The following is a 20,840-nucleotide window of genomic DNA, read 5'->3' on the forward strand; positions in this document are numbered from 1 at the left end:
ACAAAACAGTGTGACTCATTGCTCTACTTTTGGTAGGGTGGTGTTGGTGGGTTCCAGAGGAAGTTCAGCATACAAATATACACCCACCTTGCCTTCACACTACACCTCAACAGAGGGACTGCTTACTAAAAAAAGACTAAATAGTGTCCAGAGTCTTATAATCTCAAAAATGTCCACTAGACATTGAAAAGTCACTTATACCAAGAACTCTAAAATTCACATGAATGAGAAATGATAGTCAACAGGTATTATTATTTATTTTTTAAAGATTTATTTATTTATTTGACAGTCAGTTACACAGAGGAGAGGCAGAGAGAGAGAGAGAGAGAGATTCTGTCCGCTGGTTCACTCCCCAGATGAGAGAGAGAGAGAGAGGTCTTTCATCCGCTGGTTCACTCCCCAGATGGCCACAATGGCCGGAGCCGCGACGATCAGGAGCCAGGAGCCTCCTCCAGGTCTCCCACGTGAGTGCAGGGGCCCAAGGACTTGGGCCATCTTCTACTGATTCCCAGGCCATAGCAGAGAGCTGGATTGGAAGTGGGGCAGCCAGGTCTCGAACTGACACCCATATGGGATGCTGCTGCTTCAGGCCAGGGCATTTACCCACTGCCACAGCGCTGGTCCCATCAACAGATATTTTTAAAAGAGAATAACTAAAAAAAATTTTTTTGAGAGGCATAGCCCCTAAGATACCCACAATCACTGGTGCCGTGGCTTAACAGGCTAATCCTCCGCCTTGTGGCACCGGCACAACGGGTTCTAGTCCCGGTTGGGGTGCCGGATTCTATCCCAGTTGCCCCTCTTCCAGGCCAGCTCTCTGCTATGGCCCAGGAAGGCAGTGGAGGATGGCCCAAGTCCTTGGGCCCTGCACCCGCATGGGAGACCAGGAGAAGCACCTGGCTCCTGGCTTCAGATCAGCGAGATGCGCCAGCCGCAGCGGCCATTGGAGGGTGAACCAACGGCAACAAGGAAGACCTTTCTCTCTGTCTCTCTCACTATCCACTCTGCCTGTCAAAAAAAAAAAAAAAAAGATACCCACAATGGTGAGAACTGGGCCAGGCCAGAACCAGGAGCTGAGAACTCAATCTAAGTCTCCCACACAGGTGGCAGGAATCCAACAAGAGCCATCAGCACTGCCTCCCAGGGTCTTGACCAGTAGGAAATGATGTTGCAGAGCCAGGGAAGGGATCCAGATACTCCAGTGTGGGGTACAGATATCCCAATGGGCATCTTAGCTGCTAGATTAAATAATCATCCCAGATCAGGATTTCAAAGCAGCTATCATAAAAAAGTACTTCAGAGAACAATCACGAAGTCAATTAAATGAAAACGTATCAGAAAAGAACTAGAAATGATATAAGATCAAATTTTAGGACTGAAAAACCATGATTGAAATAAGCTTAATACACGGGCTCAACAGAAGAATGGCGATGACTGGAGAGAATCTATAGTATTGAAGATAGCGCAATAGAAATTAGCCAATCTGAAAAACAGGAAAAACAGACTGGGGAAAAAAAGAGAACAGAGCTTCAAAGGTCCTGGAAAACATTAACATAAGACTTTTTTAAAAAAGATTATTTGAAAGTCAGAGTTACAGAGAGAAGGATAGGCAGAGAGAAAGAGAGAGAGAGAGAGGTCTTCCGTCATCCGCTTGTTTACTCCCCAATTGGCCACAACAGCCAGAGCTGCACCAATCCGGAGGCAGGAGCCAGGAGCTTCTCCCAGGTCTCCCATGCGGCTGCAGGGGCCCAAGGATTTGGGCCATCCTCTACTGCTTTCCCGAGCCATAGCAGAGAGCTGTATTGGAAGTGGAGCAGCTGGGACTTGAACTGGTGCCCATATGGGATGACGGCACTGCAGGTGGCGGCTTTACCCGCTACGCCACAGCGCCAGCCCCACATAAGACTTACCATTCATGTTATCATTGTCCCAGAAAGAAAAGAGTGGATCTAATGAAACAATGGCTGAAATTTTTCCAAATTTAGCAGAAATCAATCCTACAGATTCAAGAGGCTGACTGAACCCCAAATGAGATAAACACAAAGTAATCCATTCACACATAAATCAAACTTTTGGAAATAGAGAGTTAGGGTATACAGTTTCAGTATTGTAGACTGAAATGCTTTTGGGTAGTGGTTGCTTCAAAGTACACTTGAAATGATTGACAGTGGCTTTTATTTATATTTTCTAATTTTTAAATGATGCTTTTGAAAATTAAAGACAAATTTTTTTAAATATTTTATTTATTTGAAAAACAGAGGTAGAGACAGAGAGGTCTTCCATCCACTGGTTCACTCCCCAGATGGCCGCCAATGGCCACAGCTGCGCCAATCCGGAGCCAGGAGCTTCTTCCAGGTCTCCCATGTGGGTGCAGGGGCCCAAGGACCTGGGCCATCCTCTACTGCTGTCCCAGGCCATAGCAGAGAGCTGGATCGGAAGAAGAGCAGCCAAGACTTGAACCGGCGCCCATATGGGATGCTGGCACTTCAGGCCAGGGCTTTAACCTGCTGCACCACAGCGCCAGCCCCAGAGACAAAATCTTTAAAGCAGCCAAAAAGAAGCAAGCTCTGATATATAGGGAATGATTTACATGACAGCAGGTTTCCCATCCGAATCAATAGAAGCCAGAAGGAAATAGCATACCACTTTTCAACTTCCGGGAGGACGAGGGAAGGACATAATTCTATGCCCAGTGAAAAATACCTCAGAAAAGAAGATGAAATCAAGTCTCATAAGAAAATTTGTCCATGGAAGACCCTGAAATAATGGTCAAAGATAGTTCTTCAAACTGAAAGGAAAAATAAGCTAGGGACAGCAGAAATAAAGAATAAAAATAACATGAACTCTACAGTTTCTTCCTAAAAACTGGAAAGGGAGCACTTCACAGCTCACTTTATGAGGCTAGTGTTACCCTGACACCAAAACCCAAAGATGGTACAAAAAACCACAGACTAATATCCTTCAAGAATGTAGGCACTGAATCCTCAAAATATTAGCAAAACAAATCCAGTGATACCTAAGAATTCTGTATTGTGATCAAGTGGATGTTAAAAAACCTAGTGACGATATCATAAGTTGATGAGGATGCAGAAAAACTGGACCTCATATCATTGGTGAGGATTCAAAATGATAACCCTTCTGGAAAATAGTTTGGCCATTTATTAACAAAATAAATACTGTATGATCCAGCAGTTGCACTCCTGGGCATTTACTAAAGAGAAATGAAAACTTATGTCCTCATAAAAGTATGTGTACACATGTTCATGGAAGCCTTATTTATAATATCCAAAAATTAGGAACAAAATATCCTTCAGTGGATGAATTATTAGGTAGTCTGTGATAAATTCATGCCCATCGACCACTGCTCAACAAATAAAAAGGAGTTGTTGGTACACACAGCAACTTAGAGGAATCTCAAAGGGATTGTGCTGAGTGAAAAACACATTGCACACTGTATGATTTCAGTAGTATGTAATGTGGTAGAATTATAGAAAATGAGCGTAGATTAGCGGTTGCCAAGGATTAGGAAGAAGGAAGGAAAGGAAGAGGTATGGTTTTAAAGGGGCAATGTGAGAGAGCCTGATGGTTGTAAATTGTTCAGTATATTTACTGTGGTGGTAGATACAAGGATCTGAACATGTGACAAAATCGAATAGAAAGTGCATACACACAAATGAATACTGGAAAATCAGTGAATCTGAATAAATTACACGAGTATCAATTTCTTTGTTTTGACAGCAATTTATGTAAGATGTTACCACTGCAGTAAGCTGGGTTAAGGGTGTTTGGGACCTCTCTGTTTTTCTACCTTCCTGTAACTCTATGATCATTTCTGAATAAGAGGTAAGGAAAAAAAAAGTTTAGCATTACATAAAATTAATTGTACATTCTCTCTTTTAAAAGAATTATGTTATTTATTTGAAAGAGTTATAGAGAGAGTTTGAGACAGAGAGAGAGGTCTTCCATCTGCTGGTTCACTCCCGAGATGGCCGCAACAGCTGGAGCTGCGCCGCTGCGCCGATCCAGAGCCAGGAGCCTCCTTCAGGTCTCCCACGTGGATGCAGGGGCCCAAAGGACTTGGGCTATCTTCTACTGCTTTCCCAGGCCATGGCAGAGAGCTTGATCAGAAGAGGAGCAGCTGGGATTAGAACTGGCATCCATATGGGATGCTGGTGCTTCAGGCCAGGGCTTTAACCCGCTGAGCCACAGTACCAGCCCCCAATTGTCATTCTCAATTAAGAAGTTAGTCCTAACAGTTTTACTAATATGAATAAAAGGGTATGCCCTTAATATTAAAAAAAAAGCCAATATTCAGTATCATACTTTATGGGAACATATTGTAGCCACTCTCATTAAAGCTATGCCTATTTTCCCTTCAGTTTTACATATTAGAGAATTTTGCTTATGCAATTAGACAAGAAAATCAGAGTATTTGAAAGAAGGATAAAAGATTATTCATGGATGATATAATTGTCTACTTAGATAATCTAAGGAAATCTAAAAAAATTTGTTAAAACTCTAGTAAGGTAGCATTGACTCAGAAGTCATTGAGTTTTCTTGTTTAACAATTATTTTCAATTAGAAATTATAATAGAAAAATATCATTTAAAGTAACAACAGAATTATTAAATGTATGGAAATAAAAATAACAAGCAAAGGACAAGATCTAAATGAAGAAAATTTCTGAATTACATTAAAGAATATTTTGAGGGGCCAATGCTGTGGTGTAATAGGCTAAGCCCCTGCCTGCTGTGCCAGCATTCCGTATGGGCTCTGTTTCAAGTCCTGGCTGCTCCTCCTATCCCGCTCCCTGCTGTGGCCTATTGCCTATGACCTGGAAGAAGCTCCTGGCTCCTGGTTTCAGATAGGCGCAGCTCTGGCCATTGCAGCCATTTGGGGAGTGAACCAGTGGATGGAAGACCTTTGTCTCTGTCTCTCCCTCCCTTCCACTGCGAACCTCTCTTAATTTGAGAGAAAAGCTATGATTCTTAAATTATTTTCAGTGGGATTTAAGATTTATTTTAAGGATTGAGGGTAACTTTTTCTTCTGTCTTGAGTTAATACAGCTAGAAATTTTGTTTTTTAAAAAATTATTGTTTAAGTTTCTAAATTATTTTATAGCTTAGTGAACAGTTAAGACTAACAACTTTTAGTAAAGTGCTCTATTACTAGTGTTTATATTTAAATATATAGCTAAAATTATTCACAGAGCTGTATTGAGAAACTACACATACAGGGATGGTGCTATGGCTTAGGGGGTAAAGCCACTGCCTGCAGTGCTGGCATCCCATATGGGCACCAGTTTGAGTCCTGGCTGCTCCACTTCTGATCCAGCTCTCTTCTATGGCCTGGGAAAGCAGTAGAAGATGGCCCAGGTCCTTGGGCTCCTTCACCCACGTGGGAGACCTGGAAGAAGCTCCTGGCTCCTGGCTCCAGATCAGCTCAGCTCTAGCCGTTGTGGCCATTTAGGGAGTTGAATTACCTGATAGAAGACCTCTCTCTCTCTGCCTCTGCCTCTCTGTTACTCTGCCTTTCAAATAAATAAGTCTTTTTTAAAAAACAAAAAAGAAGCTACACATGATTATCTTTTTAGAAATAAGTCTTGAGTTATAACTGCCAGATCATGTTTATACCTAGGGTGATTGTGAGTCTGGCACCTTAGACTGTGCGGCCATCCTGGCACACTCTAGGATGATTTTTAAGTGTATATTTCTATTAGAATAAGTAATTTGCATTGTTTCTTAAGTAAATTCATATCAAAACTTGGCTAACATACTTTGTATTGAGATACATTTGATACTCATGAACAAATGCTGTTAAACAGGCTGGTTTACTATGCATTGGAGCAAATCTCACTGTCTTGTTTTACTTGTATTAATTAATGCTGTCTTTTGTTCATAAGAGTGTTTATAAGACTGTGCAGGCGTGCATGGATTTCAAAAATGTTTTGCACCCAAAGAGCTTATCTTTTAATTCCATTTAAGTTCACTTTAGTAGACATTTCTACATCACTTGTTTTAAAGATGAAAAAACAGAGGTCCAAGTGGTTTTGCCACAGTAACAGCAAAGAAAAGCTGGATTTCAAAGTCTAGCATAATAATATATCGGTTTTGGATAGAAAGGCTTCATTAAACTTCTGGAAACCAACCAGAATAAATCGCTGGGCTTGTTTCTGAGACTTGAATTAGCCAACCCAAGTATTGCAAGGATTATCTTAGAACTCATATTTGTAGCTGTAGAAATGCAAGTGGACCCACTAGCAGGAGTGGGGAACCTTTTTACTACCAAGAGCCATGTGGATATTTATAACATCATTTGCAGACCATAGAAAATTATCAACTCAAAAATTAGTCTGCTATAGATTTATAGAATTTCGTGTCCTGCCTGTGATTGCCTTGGCAGGGCCAGACCAAATGATTTCACAGTCCTTTTAAAACCCACGGGCTAGATGTTCCCCACCCCTGCATAGAGCATGATACTCTTCAAAATTTGCCATTTTCCCTGGAAAGATGAGTAAGAGTAAAGAGAAATTAACACTAAATGCCAAAATGGCTGGATACCCTTAACTATACCACAACATCTGACATAACTAATATCTAAATGTTGTGGATTAGAAACAGAGACTCATATTGAAGTCACTTGCCCAAAGTCACACTTACAGTAAAAAGCAAAGCCAAGTTTTGAAACTTGATGTGTCAGTCTCCAAAGCCTATGATTGTTTAACTACCCGGTGATTTCCCAGGCTTGTCTAATCATAGGAGTCATCTAAAGAGTCTGTTTTTATTTTATTTATTTGAAAGGTAGAGAGACAGAAACAGAGATCTCCTGTCTGTTGGTTCACTCTCAAAAGGCCCACAACAGTCAGGGCTGGACCAGATTGAAGCCAGCAGCTAGGAACTCAATCCAAGTCTCCACATGGGTGGCAGGGACCCAATTACTTGAATTGCCACCCCCCACTCCCCAGGTGCCCTTAGCAGGAAACCAGAATTGACAGAGCTAGGACCTGTATCCTGGGCACTCTGAACTGGAATATGGGTTTTCCAAATGATCTCTTAACCATTGCACAAAATGCCCACCCTTGAGGTGCCTGTTTGAAAAATAAAATATCAAGCCATAGAATTTCTGGAAATTCTGATTCAGTTTCAATCCGGGTTACAGCCAGGTAACATACCTCTAACAGAAATTTTAAGTAATTCTAATCATCAGACAAGTTTGGGAAATACTGCCAACTCCATCGTGTACTAAAGAGGTGAGGAGACAGGAGTAGGATCAGGAGTAGACAGAGGAGCTTAGAAAGAATTGACAATTTACTCTTCTCTGCTAGTACAATAGGAAGTGTAAGATTCAATTGTGGAAACCATAAAATTGACTTAGGTTTCTTAATCTGCATGGAAAAACTTTTCTTTTATTGTTATTTTTCTTTTAGGTGACAGTATGTGTACGATAAATTCTTTGGCATTATCTTTATTTACACTGTGGAACAAGTGCACCACTAATGGGTATACATAAAGCTATTTTGAATGCAGAAGAGAGAGAATTAGAAAAAACATAAAAATAGGTTTATACATAGACTCAGTAATTTCCTCAGGTGTAAAAACTCCCACAAAGTCTTAAATAACCTTAATTTAAAACTTTAATCCCTAAAGTCACAGGATCATAAAAATTTCAAGCTGGGAGAGCTCTTAAATAGCCACATATTTTATGGATAAAGAAACCACAACTCCGAGAGGCTTAGGGGCCTGGCCACAATTAGTGGCAGAAAGTCAAATCCATATTGGCCAGGGTTCCATGAAATTCTTATGGTTTGCAAATAAATGCCTGGAAAAAAGTGTCTTTTCTAAAGCCGTACTGATTTTTAGAAATAAATGTAGTAGTAAATCATATTTACCTTATAAATCATGTTTACCACAACTCCATCCAGGTCTCCCAAGTGGGTGGCAGGGCCCTAAGTACTTGAGCCATCACTTGCTGACTCCCAGGGTGTGTGTTGGCAGGAAGCTGGATTGGAAGTAGAGTATGTACTTGAACCTAGACACTGTGATATGGGATGCAGATGTCTTAATCACTGAGCCAAATGCCCGCCCTGTTTATCTAATTTCATGTTTTCTTCTTTTTTCAGTGTCCTATTGAGCTCATACGAACATATTTAAAGGAATTCCTTTTAGGAGATAATGTGTTTTCAAATATATCTGATCAATATGTTAGAAAAATCAGCCATAGCTTTCTTAGAAGTGCATATTTAACAGATGGACACTTTTGAAACATGTTATATTAAGGAAGAACTCTTAAGTTTTCTCTTATGAAAAATTTTTATTTTATGAATAGGGAAAAATGACTATAGCTGGATCCCTGTATGTAGATTCTAATAGTGATAGGTTTAATAGCATTTCTATGCAAATAGTAGGAGGTTTGGATTTGGACTAAAGTCCAGTTATCTGCAAAGTTAACTATAATCTTGGACAAGGTATTAGCTTTCAACATAACTTTTTCTTCAGTATACATTGTAACATACCTCACTGATTAATAATGATTGAGATTAAATGAGAGAATATATATAACATAGCACTGTAGTTTGAACAAAATAGGAAGTGAATAAATTATAGCTGTTAGTTTCCTTGACCCAGTAGTTATTTAAAAGAATATTAATTTCTGAGTGAGTGCTTTAATTCCTTATTAATTTTATTATTCATAATCATATGTCATCTATATGATTTATTGAATTTTAGGTCTGCTTCATGGCCTAAACCATGGTCAGTTTTTATAATTTTCATAGATGCTTGAACCCATATTTTTACCTAATAAAATTCAATGTCTGTTCTAATATAAATTCTTTCAAATGCTTTGTTCTTTTTTTGTTCATTATGCTAGGTAATATTAATGTGCTAAAGTTTCCCTATTTTGTTTACATTTATTCCATGTTATAGCATTAAAAAGCATCTGCTTTTGTGTTTTGTAGTTAGTCTGTGGTTGAATTGTACAATACAATTATTACTATTTTAATGACTTGTTAAAAACATGCATGCTACTTGTAGAAAAATCTGAAAATCAGAGAAACATAGATGGAAATTAATATCTGTACTCTAACTATGAAATGTTATTGAAAGGTTACTATGTGATTAAGAGTAGGGATTTTAGGATTAGATTTGGGTTTGATTTAGGCTCTCCTTATTAGCCTTAGGCAGGATATTGGACTTTTTCATGTATTCAGCAAATATTTACTGAGCAACTACTGTGTGCCAGGCATTCTCTAGGGGCTAGGGATGATTGCTTAAAAAGATTGACATATCCATCATGGCTTAATTTCCTCATATATTAAATTGGTGATAATGTCTCACAGAGTTGTGGGAAGCATCACAGATGATTAATGGTGCTTAGCATTTGCCTGGTGTGTCGCAAGAGATCAATAAATGGTAGTAATCATTATTATGTATATTCAACACTAATTATATCTTTAGTCCAATAAGATGATCTTTTTAATCAGCTTAATGTTTTTGCCTTACATCTGATTTTTGACATAAAAAAATAAACACTTTCTTTATGTTACTTACCTGTTTGAGTTTCTCTTTGAATCAGTAATTGTTTACTTTCTGAAAACTGTAACACGACCCAAAGTTTTTTATTATCAAACATTTCAAACACAAACCAGATAGAGTAGTATAATGAACAATATTTTCATAACCCACCTCAGGAACTGTCAGCTCATGGACAATCTTCTTTCATTTCTGCTCCCTTTCTCTACCCCACCCCCACCCACCCAGCACTCACACTCACTCCCTACTCCCAGCTCCCATGGATTTTTTTTTTTTTTAAGATTTATTTGTTTACTTGAAAGAGTTACACAGAGAGAGAAGGAGAGGAAGGGGGAGTCTTCCATCTACTGGTTCACTCCCCAGATGGCCACAATGACTGGAGCTGTGCTGATCCAAAGCCAGGAGCCAGGAGCTTCTTCCGGATCTCCCACGCGGGTGCAGGGGCCCAAGGACTTGGGCCATCTACCGCTTTCCCAGGCCATAGCAGAGAGCTGGATAGGAAGTGGAGCAGCTGGGACTCCAACTGGTGCCCATATGGGATGCCAGCACTGCAGGCAGTGGCTTTACCCGCTTAGCCATAGCACCAAACCCCCATGGATTATTTTAAAGCTAATCCTAGACATATCAATTGAGATACAATTATTTGCATTTTATTTCTTAAAAGATGACAACTTTTAAAAGCCCATAACCACCACACCATCATTGTTTATAAAATGTCGATAATTCTATAATAGCATCTGATATCCAGTAAGTCACTTTCTTTTAATTATATATTTTAAACTTTGAATTACTTACATTACTACTTTTGGAATGAATTTTTGTCATTTCACATTTAAATTCTTGTGTTTTTTCTTTTCCTTGCTGCATGGATTGTTTTCTTTGAGGAGGTTGTGAAATATAGAAGAAGGAATTATGAAGCTGGAAAGACATGAGTTTGCATCCTTCTGCCATTCACTAGTTAATTTCACTGAGCCTTGATTATCCCTACTTTGTGTTCTTAGGATTGAATGCAATGATTGTATAAATTACTATTAATCTTCACCAGTTATCTTTAGCAATTTGGACTGCAATAAATATCTGTTCTTCATCATTGTATTCCCATATTCATATTTTGGATAATCATTGAAAATACTGATTTTTAAATACCCTTTTAGGAAAGGCAGAATTTAGAAGTTTTGCTTCTCCCACTACCTCTTATTTTGAGTTCCCATTAATTTAGCTTGAAGTTACAAATCCTAATATCCTAAAATGTTTTTTGTTTTAATTGCTTATACACTTTTATGTGTATATATATATATATATATTCTTTATTGGTAACTGTTTTTGCTTTAGTGGAATTAATTATTCAGTTATTTCTAGATATCTAGTTGGTATCAGTATACTTCACCAGTTCTTTCCTGCTACCTCATTATTTCTGAGCTCTTTGGTTTTCTTTTGACGGAAGAACATACCTTTGAACAGCTTGTATATAAACAAAAATACTACCAGGATGGTGAAATTTTGTAACACTTTACAGATCTAAGAATAATTTCTTGTGACCTTTGTACATGAAAAACTAGGATGAGGTGTAAAATTCTTAGATCCTAACTTTTCCCTTTCAATTCTCTGTAAGTCATTACTTCATTGTCTTCTGGCATTTTATTGTTGCAGAAGAGAAATCTGAGGTCAATCGATTTTAGTTCCTTTGAAATAACCTATTTTTTTCTGCTTGTATGCTTATAGGATTATATCTTTATCCTTGAAATTTAAAAACATTTGCCAGGACATGTCTTGGTGTTGATGATCTCTGTTGAACCTTCTCAGTCTTCAGTCTCAGGTATTTTTTTTCAGAACTGGAAATTTTTCTTATACTTTTGATTGACTAAACTGCTCTATGTTTTTCTTAGGAACATCTGTTATTCATAGATAATTTCTGTGTCTGTCCTCCATAGTTTTTTAATCTTACTTTTTTTTTCATTACTCAAGTTTGTCCTCTGTGGCATGGATTCTGTTTTCTGTAGTGTCAGTTCTAATATTTGCTATTCACAACGCAGATTTAATTTTTGCTACTGTGTTTTCATTTCTTTATACTTATCTCAACATACTCCTGTTCATAAGCAGAACTCCACTTAGGGGTACACTTCAAAAATCATGAGGTGGAGTCAGGCCTGAAACTTACCTATCTTCTGAGGCCTCAACCACAGGACCAGAAAAAGAAAAGCTTCTGAAGGGGCCCTCTTAAAACTGTAGATATAGACTAGTCTAGAAAATAGCACAGTCTTGTATTAAGAGCCTTTTGTAGCCAGACGAATAGCAAAGCAGGCATAAGGGGACCTTAAGTAGAAAAGAGCTGATTTTTCTAATTTTATTGTTTTTCTGAAAATGATACATTATAATGCATACAATTTTGAAAATATAATACAAAGAAGAAAACTCTAAGGCCCAGGTAACTACTGATAAGATTTTGTATGTTTTGCCAGTTACATGCACCCATGTTGGGAGGGGAGTGCAAACTTGTGGTCATACTCTATGGTTTTGTATCTTTTCTAATTCACTATCTTGCAAGCATTTTTTTGCATCTTTTTTTTCTTTGAGGCCCTGATTTTAACCATTGCATAGTATTCCTACATTTGAATAGATGTCTTTTGATTTTATTTAACCAGTCCCCTGTTGGTCATTTAGATTGTTTTCTATTTTTCAGTATAATGAGTATGATGACTATCACTGTACATAAGTCTTTATGCACATCTCTGATATTTCCTTAGGATAAATGAGGAGCTGATTCTTAATCCTGTCACATTGGTAAGGATTATATACATTCCTTATTAAGAATATAAAATGCTTGTTTCTTATTGTTTCAATGTGATTGCATAGAAGATTCTGAAAAATTGGTGGTATCTTAACCAGTTTGAGAGAGGTTTCTATTGCCTCATACTCAGCACCTTCATGATGAAACTCTTACTTTGGGCAGGAAAACCTCTGATATCAGAGAATTTGGAAGGCAGAGATTTACTTGTGGAAACTTGAGGCTTGTTTTTTTTTTTTTTTTTTTTTTTTTTAAAAAAAAAAAAAGTATGGTCCTTGCTCATTCCTACAATTCTGGTCTGCTTATCAATATACTAGGGCTCTGGACCCTTTGTCTCCCCTTGTTATTTCAGACTATTGTTTTCTGTTAGAAATTCTCGTATTTTCTTAAGAGGTACTGGACAGCAGCCTGGAAATATACATTATTGTAACATGTCGTTACAATAAAACAATCTGCTTAATAGGGTTGCTTAAAATGGGAATTTTTAATCACTATTCTTATTTTAACAGGTTAGAATTTCCCTTCAAATACTTGGAAATACTCTAGAGGTCCTGAAACATTGGTTCAGAATTACTGATTGAATCATTCTTCCTGTTTAAACCTGGAAGATGATTTTTTAATTCATCATTGTATACAACATTGAAAGTTATTTTGCAAACAGTTCCTGCTGAAACTTAAGCAGTCACCTTCATATGATTTGCTCGGATGAGACCCATATTGTAGGTTATTCCAATTTGTAACTTTTTACATATTTCTGACTAACGTAGTAAAGCATGATTAGCATTTGCTAACCTTTTCCAGTATTTCACATCAGATTTGCATATGTACAATCTGCCAAGCTCCACAGTTTTTTGGCTGGCAGGCATTATGGTGGAATGAGAGAGGATAAATACATTTGCCTCATTCCTAAGCTATTTTTTGTCCATACTCATTCTTTAGCTACATTGTATAAAATTATAGTACACCTATGAATGATCTCTTCCACCTTGCGTGGCTGGAGGTAACGCTGTAAGTGGTAGAACAAGTGTCTCAACATCCTCCTATACTTCTTCATTGCATTGCATCTTTGGAATTTATATGAATAAATGCAAATATTACATAATAACAATCAATTGAGGCAGAAGAGGAAAAGAGAAATAGTATTAACTGAGTATCCATTGGCGAATCCTCTTAATTACAACAGCCCTGTGAGGTAGATATTATGTGTACCTTATAAATGAAGAAACTAGTGCTCAAAAAGTTAAGTAACTTGCTCATGTTCAGGGCACTACACCAGTAGGTGACATAGTTGGGATTTAGGCCTGGTACTGGCCAGTTTTGGAACACATGCATCTGTTTCTTGAAAGTAGAAGAAAAAAAAAATTTTTTTTTTGGTCTACTGGTACTACTCCTTGAACTCTGGGAACTATACAAAGTACAAATATGGAGTCAGACTGATAATTTCCAATGAAACCAGGAGTCATTTTTCAAATGGGAAGCTTAACTGCAAAAGTAATAGTATGCTCATTTCTAATAAATTACATTTTAATCCTTGTTTTGATGAGACTCTCCTAAAGATTTGTTGAATAAGCATGCTTTTTTGGTAGAAAAGGCTTTGTGAAGTTTCACTGGTATGTAGGATAACATTAGGTTTTATATCTTCCTGCATTAAAAATTAAAATGTGGGGCTGGTGCTGTGGCGTAGCTGGAAAAGCCTCAGCCTCTAGTGCCAGCATCCAATATGGATGCTGGTTCCAGTACTGGCTGTTCTACTTCGATCCAACTCTTTGCTATGGTCTGAGAAGGCAGTAGAGGATGGCCCAAGTTCTTGGGTCTCTGCACCTGCATGGGAGACATGGAAGAAGCACCTGGCTCCTAGCTTCAGATGAGCCCAGCTCCTGCTATTGCAAACATTTTGGAAGTGAACCAGCAAATAGAAACCCCCCCCCCCCCCCGCCCGCCCGCCCGCCTCTGCCTCTGCCTCTCTGTAACTCTGCCTTTCAAAAAGAAAGAATACCATCAACCAGGGCCCGAAAACTTGATACAGCCTTTAAAAAAAAAATAAGATGTTCAAATTTTAAGTCTTTTCTAAATTCAGGAAGGACATCGATGTTTTTGCAAAAAATAGAACATAAAATACCATCTCAGTCATGTTTAACTTAATTTATTTTCTCAGATTGCTTTGTATATACTTATACTATTAATTAGCAGAATGAGTAGTCCAGCTGATAGATTTGGAATCCAATCTGTATTACTTCTTGGCCTCTTGGGTAAGGTCAACTGTAGAATCCATCTTGTAGATACTAGGCAGTGGATCAGAACTGGAAAAGTTGAAGCAAAATTTTAAAGCAAGGTTTTATTCATGGAACCAATGTAATAGGTATAGGATAGAGGATGCAGAGCTTAGTTGCAGTATAAGTAAAGATGACAGTGACAAAGAAGATAAAAAACTTGTATCTGAGTCATTAGTGTGTTGTGGTCATCCCAAAAACAATGCATATGTGAACTGCATTAATATAAATTTTTTATCTAGGACAAGGAGGGGGTGATATGCTCTTTATTCTGCATTGGTCCTACCAAGATTGGACTGTTAATTTTTATCCAATTCCATCTACTGCCCTTTAAGGTTTAATTATAGCATGCTCAGGAAAGAGAATGATGATGGACCTCATCTGTCTTAGAGAAATATTTAAACAAGCTTTAGTTATCTAGAAAAGATAAGACTTGGAGTGGCTTATAGTCATAGATGTAGATTTACTTCCAGTGACTTTGAAGCTAGAATACAGGCACGATAGTCATCACTTTTTAGTATTTCTCTTTTTTAAAGATTTATTTATTTGAGAGGCAGAATTAGAGAGGGAGAGACAGAATTGTTTGTTTGTTTTTGCGAGGTAGAGTTAGAGAGGGAGAGACAGAAAGATCTTCCATCTGCTGATTCACTCCTCAAATGCTGCAACAGGTGGAGCTGAACCAATCCAAAGCCAGAGTTTCTTCTGGGTCTCCCATGTTGGTGCAGGAGCCCAAGCACCTGAACTATCCTCTGCTGCATTCCCAGGCCATCGCAGGGAGCTGGATTAGAAGTGGAGCTGCAGCAGCACCCATATGGGATTCTGGCATCGTCGAAGGCAGCAGCTTTGCCCAATATGCCACAGCACCAGCCCCAGAAGGGAAGACTTTCAAAAAGCCTTATCAATCATAAAGTTTTTTAATTCTAAGATCAAAAGGATTTTATTTTGTCCCCATGAAGCTAATAATGGAAACTTGCATTAGTACAGCTCTTTACACTTCTTAAAGTACATTCTTATGAATTACTTGTTTTGAGCCTAATACCTTTTGGACAGACTTAGCAAATATCTGTATTTTGAATAAAGTGATAGGCTAAGAATATCTTGAGTTGCTCAAAATTATAAAGCTTAGAAATAGAAAACCTAGGGCTCTACCTCTGGTTTGCTAACTCTTCAGGGCTATTTCTGCTATACCAATTTGCTTTAAAAGTAAGTTACAAGTTGAAATACTTGCTTTGCATACATGAAAATCAGAAGGAACAGGTGGTTCTCAAATTTTATTCCTACGGAAAATATAAGGATAGCTGAAATTAGGCCAGGAGTTCTATAAGCCCACTAATGGGGAATCATTGATCATATCTGTGTTACTGAAAGATAACTATTTATAATTAATGAGAAAATCTAGTTTGATCTACTAGATGAATGATGGTACTATTAAGATAACAAATATAGGAGAGGTAGCAGGTTGGTGGGCCACAGATGAGGTGATTGAATGTTAAACAGTAAGAATAGTAAACATTGATGGTTTATTAAGTGCCAAACATTATGATTAGGGTTTTATATGATTTTAGTCTTCTCAAAAACCTTCTGATAATAAGCCTTTATAATATTCTCGGTTTTCATATGAAAAAAAAAAAACTAAAGCTAAGATGGTTTAAATAACCTGTCTGAGGCTTCATCATTAGTAGTGTAAGAGCAGGAATTTGAATATATGTGCGTGACTTCAGTGTTCTTAAACGCTAGTTTAAGTTTTGTTTGGTACATTTGGATGAAAATAATCAGTAGTCAGTTGAATATGTGGTTGTACCTTTTAGGAGAGAGAAGCATCCTAGAGACATTTGGGTCTCCTTACCATAGGAGTGGGCAATATTCTGGTCTCTGAACGTGTCTTAGGAAAATAAAGATTTTATACTTGCCTCCCCCCTTTTCCTGCATTTTGGCACCGTTTCTGTGCTCTGTAGTGTTGTATAGGCATTCTCTAACCCAGACACATGCTGCATGAATAGGTGAAAAATGAAAATACCCTTTGTATATACAGCTCAGTGGACTTTCTAGGATGGGGGCCATGTTTTACTTAGCTTTTATCTCCAGGTTAGTACCTAGAACACAGAATGAATGGAACAGAATGGAATGAATGGATAGCGAATAGGAATAGGAAGAATAGAGAGAGTTCAAATTCAGAGCAGCTGCCTCATGTGGAATATGGACTGATGGATGGACTGCCTTTTACTTCCTGCTTGATAATGCTCCAAAGGTGGTTAGCTTAGATCTTTGTGTACTTATTGAATTAACAACTAATCAGGAGGCTACTCCTTTTTCCAATGACAGAATAAAAGAAGACCTTATGTGTTCTTGACTTCTGTTTTTTGTTTGTTTTTTTTAATTACACAAGCAATACATACTCATTGAAGACATTATAGACACCTTAGAAAATTCAAATAAGCAAAAACAACATGTAAATTTTCTAAAATTATGTCATCTAGAGATAGCTACTGTTAACATCTTGGTGTATATCCTTCCAGAGTTTTCCCATACAAATATATACATTGAAATATGTATATATTTATTTAAAATGGGATTGTTACAATCCATATTGTTTTGTAAACTGCTTTTTCACTTATTACATGTGACTGTCTTTCCATGTCAATAAGTTTACATCTTTATCATCATTTTTAATGACCACATAGTATTCCATTATATGGATGTACCTTAATATATTTAACTAGATCTCTGTTAGAAATTTAGGTTTCCAATTTGGAGTACTTTCTGGGAAAAAAAAATATGGTGAGCATTCTTCTATGTACATCTTTGTACACTTGTAAGTTTTTTTAAAAAGGAGTTGAATTGATAGGACTTTTCACAATTTTATGTGTAGTGATTTTGTTTTTTAATACAGATTCAGATTGCCTTCCTGAAATGTGCTGATTTACACTTTCTCCAGTAGTATACCCAGAGTACTCTTTTCCCCATACCCTTATTAGCACTGGATGTTATTATTTATTTATTTTTATAAATCATTACCAATTTGAAAGACAAAAGGAATCTTTGAGTTAAATGCATTTCTTTGATTAGTACTAAGGCTGAACTCTTTTTTTCCTTATTGCTCATTTCTGTTGAGGTTCATCGTTTTTTCTTACAGGTTTGTAAAACAAAGCTCTTTATGTATTGAGGATAACAACTATTTGTCATATGTTGCTTTTTTTGTAGTTAGTTTGTCTTTTATCTTTTTTGTGTCTGGCAGAAGAAGTCTTAAACTTTTATGCATTTAAATGTCACTTTTCTCTTTATGATTTCTACTCTTCTGACCCTATGAGTATTACTCACATATATTCTAATACTTTGTTTTTGACATTTAAATGTTTAATCGATCTTGAATTTCATGTAGAGATAAAAATTTTCTCTGAAATAATTAATCAGTTGCTCTGATTAATTATCATTGGAGTTGGAATTTAGAATGTGTTTTGGCATATGGAGTAGTGTAAATGATGTTTGGTGAGGCTTAAATAAGATAATTTGTAATGCATTTAACTATTAAACTCACGTGCTCACCTAGAAAGGTAATCATTTATTATATTAATTCCATGGAAAAATGTTTTCATAGTCTCAAATAGTTAACTTACAGATTAACTTTAGAAGCACAACCTGCTGTAGATTTCAAACTGCATACTTGCATAGTGGTTCGACTTCATTAGAGCCCTTCATGGGTGAAAATATTCCTCAACAAGTTTTTTTCATCTATCGTCATTTAACTTTGATATGAAATCTGTTTTAGTAACTTGCTACTTGCTGTGCTTTTCACAGAATGGACAGCAAATTATGGATGAACCTATGGGAGAGGAGGAGATTAATCTACAAACTGTAAGTGAAATACTATATCACAAGGGGTATAGATGAATCGGATACTATAAAATTATTCTTGTTTTTAAACTGAACAAAGTAATGATTTTTTTATAGTCTTAGAAACTTGTTGATGTTTCTACTTTAATTTTACCAAAATACATCCTTTAATATGTCAGTGAGCTTCCTAAAAACTTTTTGGTAAGACTGATTTTAAGAGAATGACAAAATGAATTGCTTTGTATTGTTGAAAGTTTCTTATTAGTGCCTTAAAGCTTATTTTTAAAGGTTAAATTGAGTATAAATTTGTTGAACTCAAAATTTAAAGGTTTTACTTTACAGAAATACTTAATATAGAAAGTGAATATTTACCATTTCTTATCTTTTTTTTTTTTTTTTTTGGTCACTCGTGAATTCTCTATCACCTACACTAGTGCCTGGCATGCAATATCTCAGTTATAATCCTTTTGTTATTGAGTATTTAAGACAGTTATTATGTTTAAGAAATACGTATATTCTGCACCTTAATCTGTTCACCTTCTAGGTCTTGAGCAATTTTATGACAATACATATACATCTAGTTCTTTTTCAAATGGTTATACAGTTTTCTGTTTTATGTAAATCCTGTATTTTAAGTTTTTAATTTTAACTTTATTATGATTTATTTTTTATTTATTTGAGAGAGATACAGACAGCTCCCATCCAGTGGTATATTTCTCAAATGCCGCAATAGCCAGGGCTGGACCAAGCCAAAGCCAGAAGCTGGGAACTCAATCTAGATCTCCCACATGGGTGGCAGAGATTCAACTACTTGAGCCATCATCATTGCCTCCCAGAGTCCAAATTATCAGAAAGCTGGAGACAGGAGCCAGAACCAGGTATTGAACCCTGGTACTCCAAAGTGGGACACAAATATCTTAATTGCTAGGCTAAACACCTGCACCTTTTTCCACATTTTAATACCCCTGAAATCAGAATGTTTGTTATAATTAATGGTGTGACACATTTTATTTGGCAGCATTTTTTCTTTCATAATTATATAGTGATAAGTATGCTGTTAGGATTATGTCAAAGACTATAATACCCCAAAATTAAATTTCTCCCTAATGAAGAAAATGAATCTATGGGTTAAAACATCCCACCAAAAGCCTATAAAAGAGAGCCATGCTCTCAGGAAGGCCCACTTTTATGACATTATCAAAACACCAAGAATATAGGGAAGGCAATAAAAGCTTTTTGACAGGGGGCCAACGTTGTGGTATAGTGGCCAAAACTGCCACCTGTGACACAGTCATCACAAATGGGCCCCAGTTCCTGTCCAGGATGCTCCACTGCCAATCTAGCTCCCTGCTAATGTACCTGGGAAAGCAGTGGAAGATGGCCCAAGTGCTTAGAACTTTGCACCCACATGGGAGACCTGAAGAGGCTCCTGGCTCCTGGCTCCTGGCTTCAGCCTGGCCCAGCCCCGGTTGTTGCAGCCATCTGGGGAATGAACCAGCAGATGGAAGATCTCTTCTCTCTCTTCCTCTCTCTGCAACTCTATCAAACAAACAAACAAATAAATAAATAAAATCTTTTTTAAAAAAAACTTGTAGACAGGGGCTGGCACTGTGGCATAGTAGGCTAAGCCTCTTCCTGCAGTGCCTGTATCCCATATTGGCGCTGGTTTGTGTCCCAGCCGCTCCTTTTCCAATACAGCGCTCTGCTTATGGACTGGGAAAGCAGTGGCAGATGGCCCAAGTGCTCATGCCCCTTCACCCACGTGGGAGGCCCAGAAGAATCTCCTGGCTCCTGGCTTCAGACCAGCCCAGCTCTGGCCATTGCAGCCATTTGAGGAGTGAAACAATGGAAGGAAGACCTTTCTCTCTGTCTCTCCCTCTCTCTGTAACTCTACCTCTCAAATAGATTTTTGAAACTTTAAGACAATTTATTTTATCTGAAAGGCAGAATTACAGAGAGGCAGAGAGAGAGAGACAGGTCTTCCATCTGCAGGTTCACTCCCTAATTGGCTGCAACTGCTGGAGCTAGGCTGATATTAAGCTAGGAGCCAGGAGCTTCTTTCCGGTCTCCCACATGGGTGCAGGGGCCCAAGAACTTGGGCCATCTTCCACTGCTGTCCCAGGGAGCTGGATTAGAAGTGGAGCAGCTGGGACTAGAACTGGAGCCCATGGGGATACTGGCACTGAAGGCGGCAGCTTTACCCACTACGCCACAGTTCTAGCCACTTTTTTTTTTCTTTTGTAATTTTTGAATCGTATATAAAGAATTAGATGTAAATATAATATCCAATTCTTCAACCTGAAGTTTAGAAGACAAGGAATGGTACCTTTAAAATTCTTAGTGAAAATGATTTGCAGCCAAGATATTTTCAAACACGTACCTATATTAGGAAGTTGCTGGAAAATAGGTTCCATGAACTCTAGA

The 20,840-nt window shown here is 37.5% G+C and overlaps 1 protein-coding gene across 3 annotated transcripts in view; it reads left to right on the forward strand.

Annotated features, from left to right (window-relative positions):
* The window catches only part of RPS6KA3 (ribosomal protein S6 kinase A3), a 112,069-nt gene that overhangs the window by 15,630 nt on the left and 75,599 nt on the right, over positions 1-20,840 (forward strand). Inside the window, exons 2-4 of one of the 3 annotated variants that reach the window (XM_062182941.1) lie at positions 11,253-11,346; positions 12,211-12,311; positions 18,381-18,437. In XM_062182941.1, coding sequence (XP_062038925.1) covers positions 18,396-18,437 — 42 coding nt within the window. In that variant the 5' untranslated portion in view covers positions 11,253-11,346; positions 12,211-12,311; positions 18,381-18,395. The remainder of the gene's footprint in view (positions 1-11,252; positions 11,347-12,210; positions 12,312-18,380; positions 18,438-20,840) is intronic. The other 2 variants (XM_062182942.1, XM_062182943.1) reach the window with 2 other exon arrangements.

Source organism: Lepus europaeus, chromosome X (genome assembly GCF_033115175.1).
Source record: "Lepus europaeus isolate LE1 chromosome X, mLepTim1.pri, whole genome shotgun sequence".
Taxonomy (NCBI): Eukaryota; Metazoa; Chordata; class Mammalia; order Lagomorpha; family Leporidae; genus Lepus; species Lepus europaeus.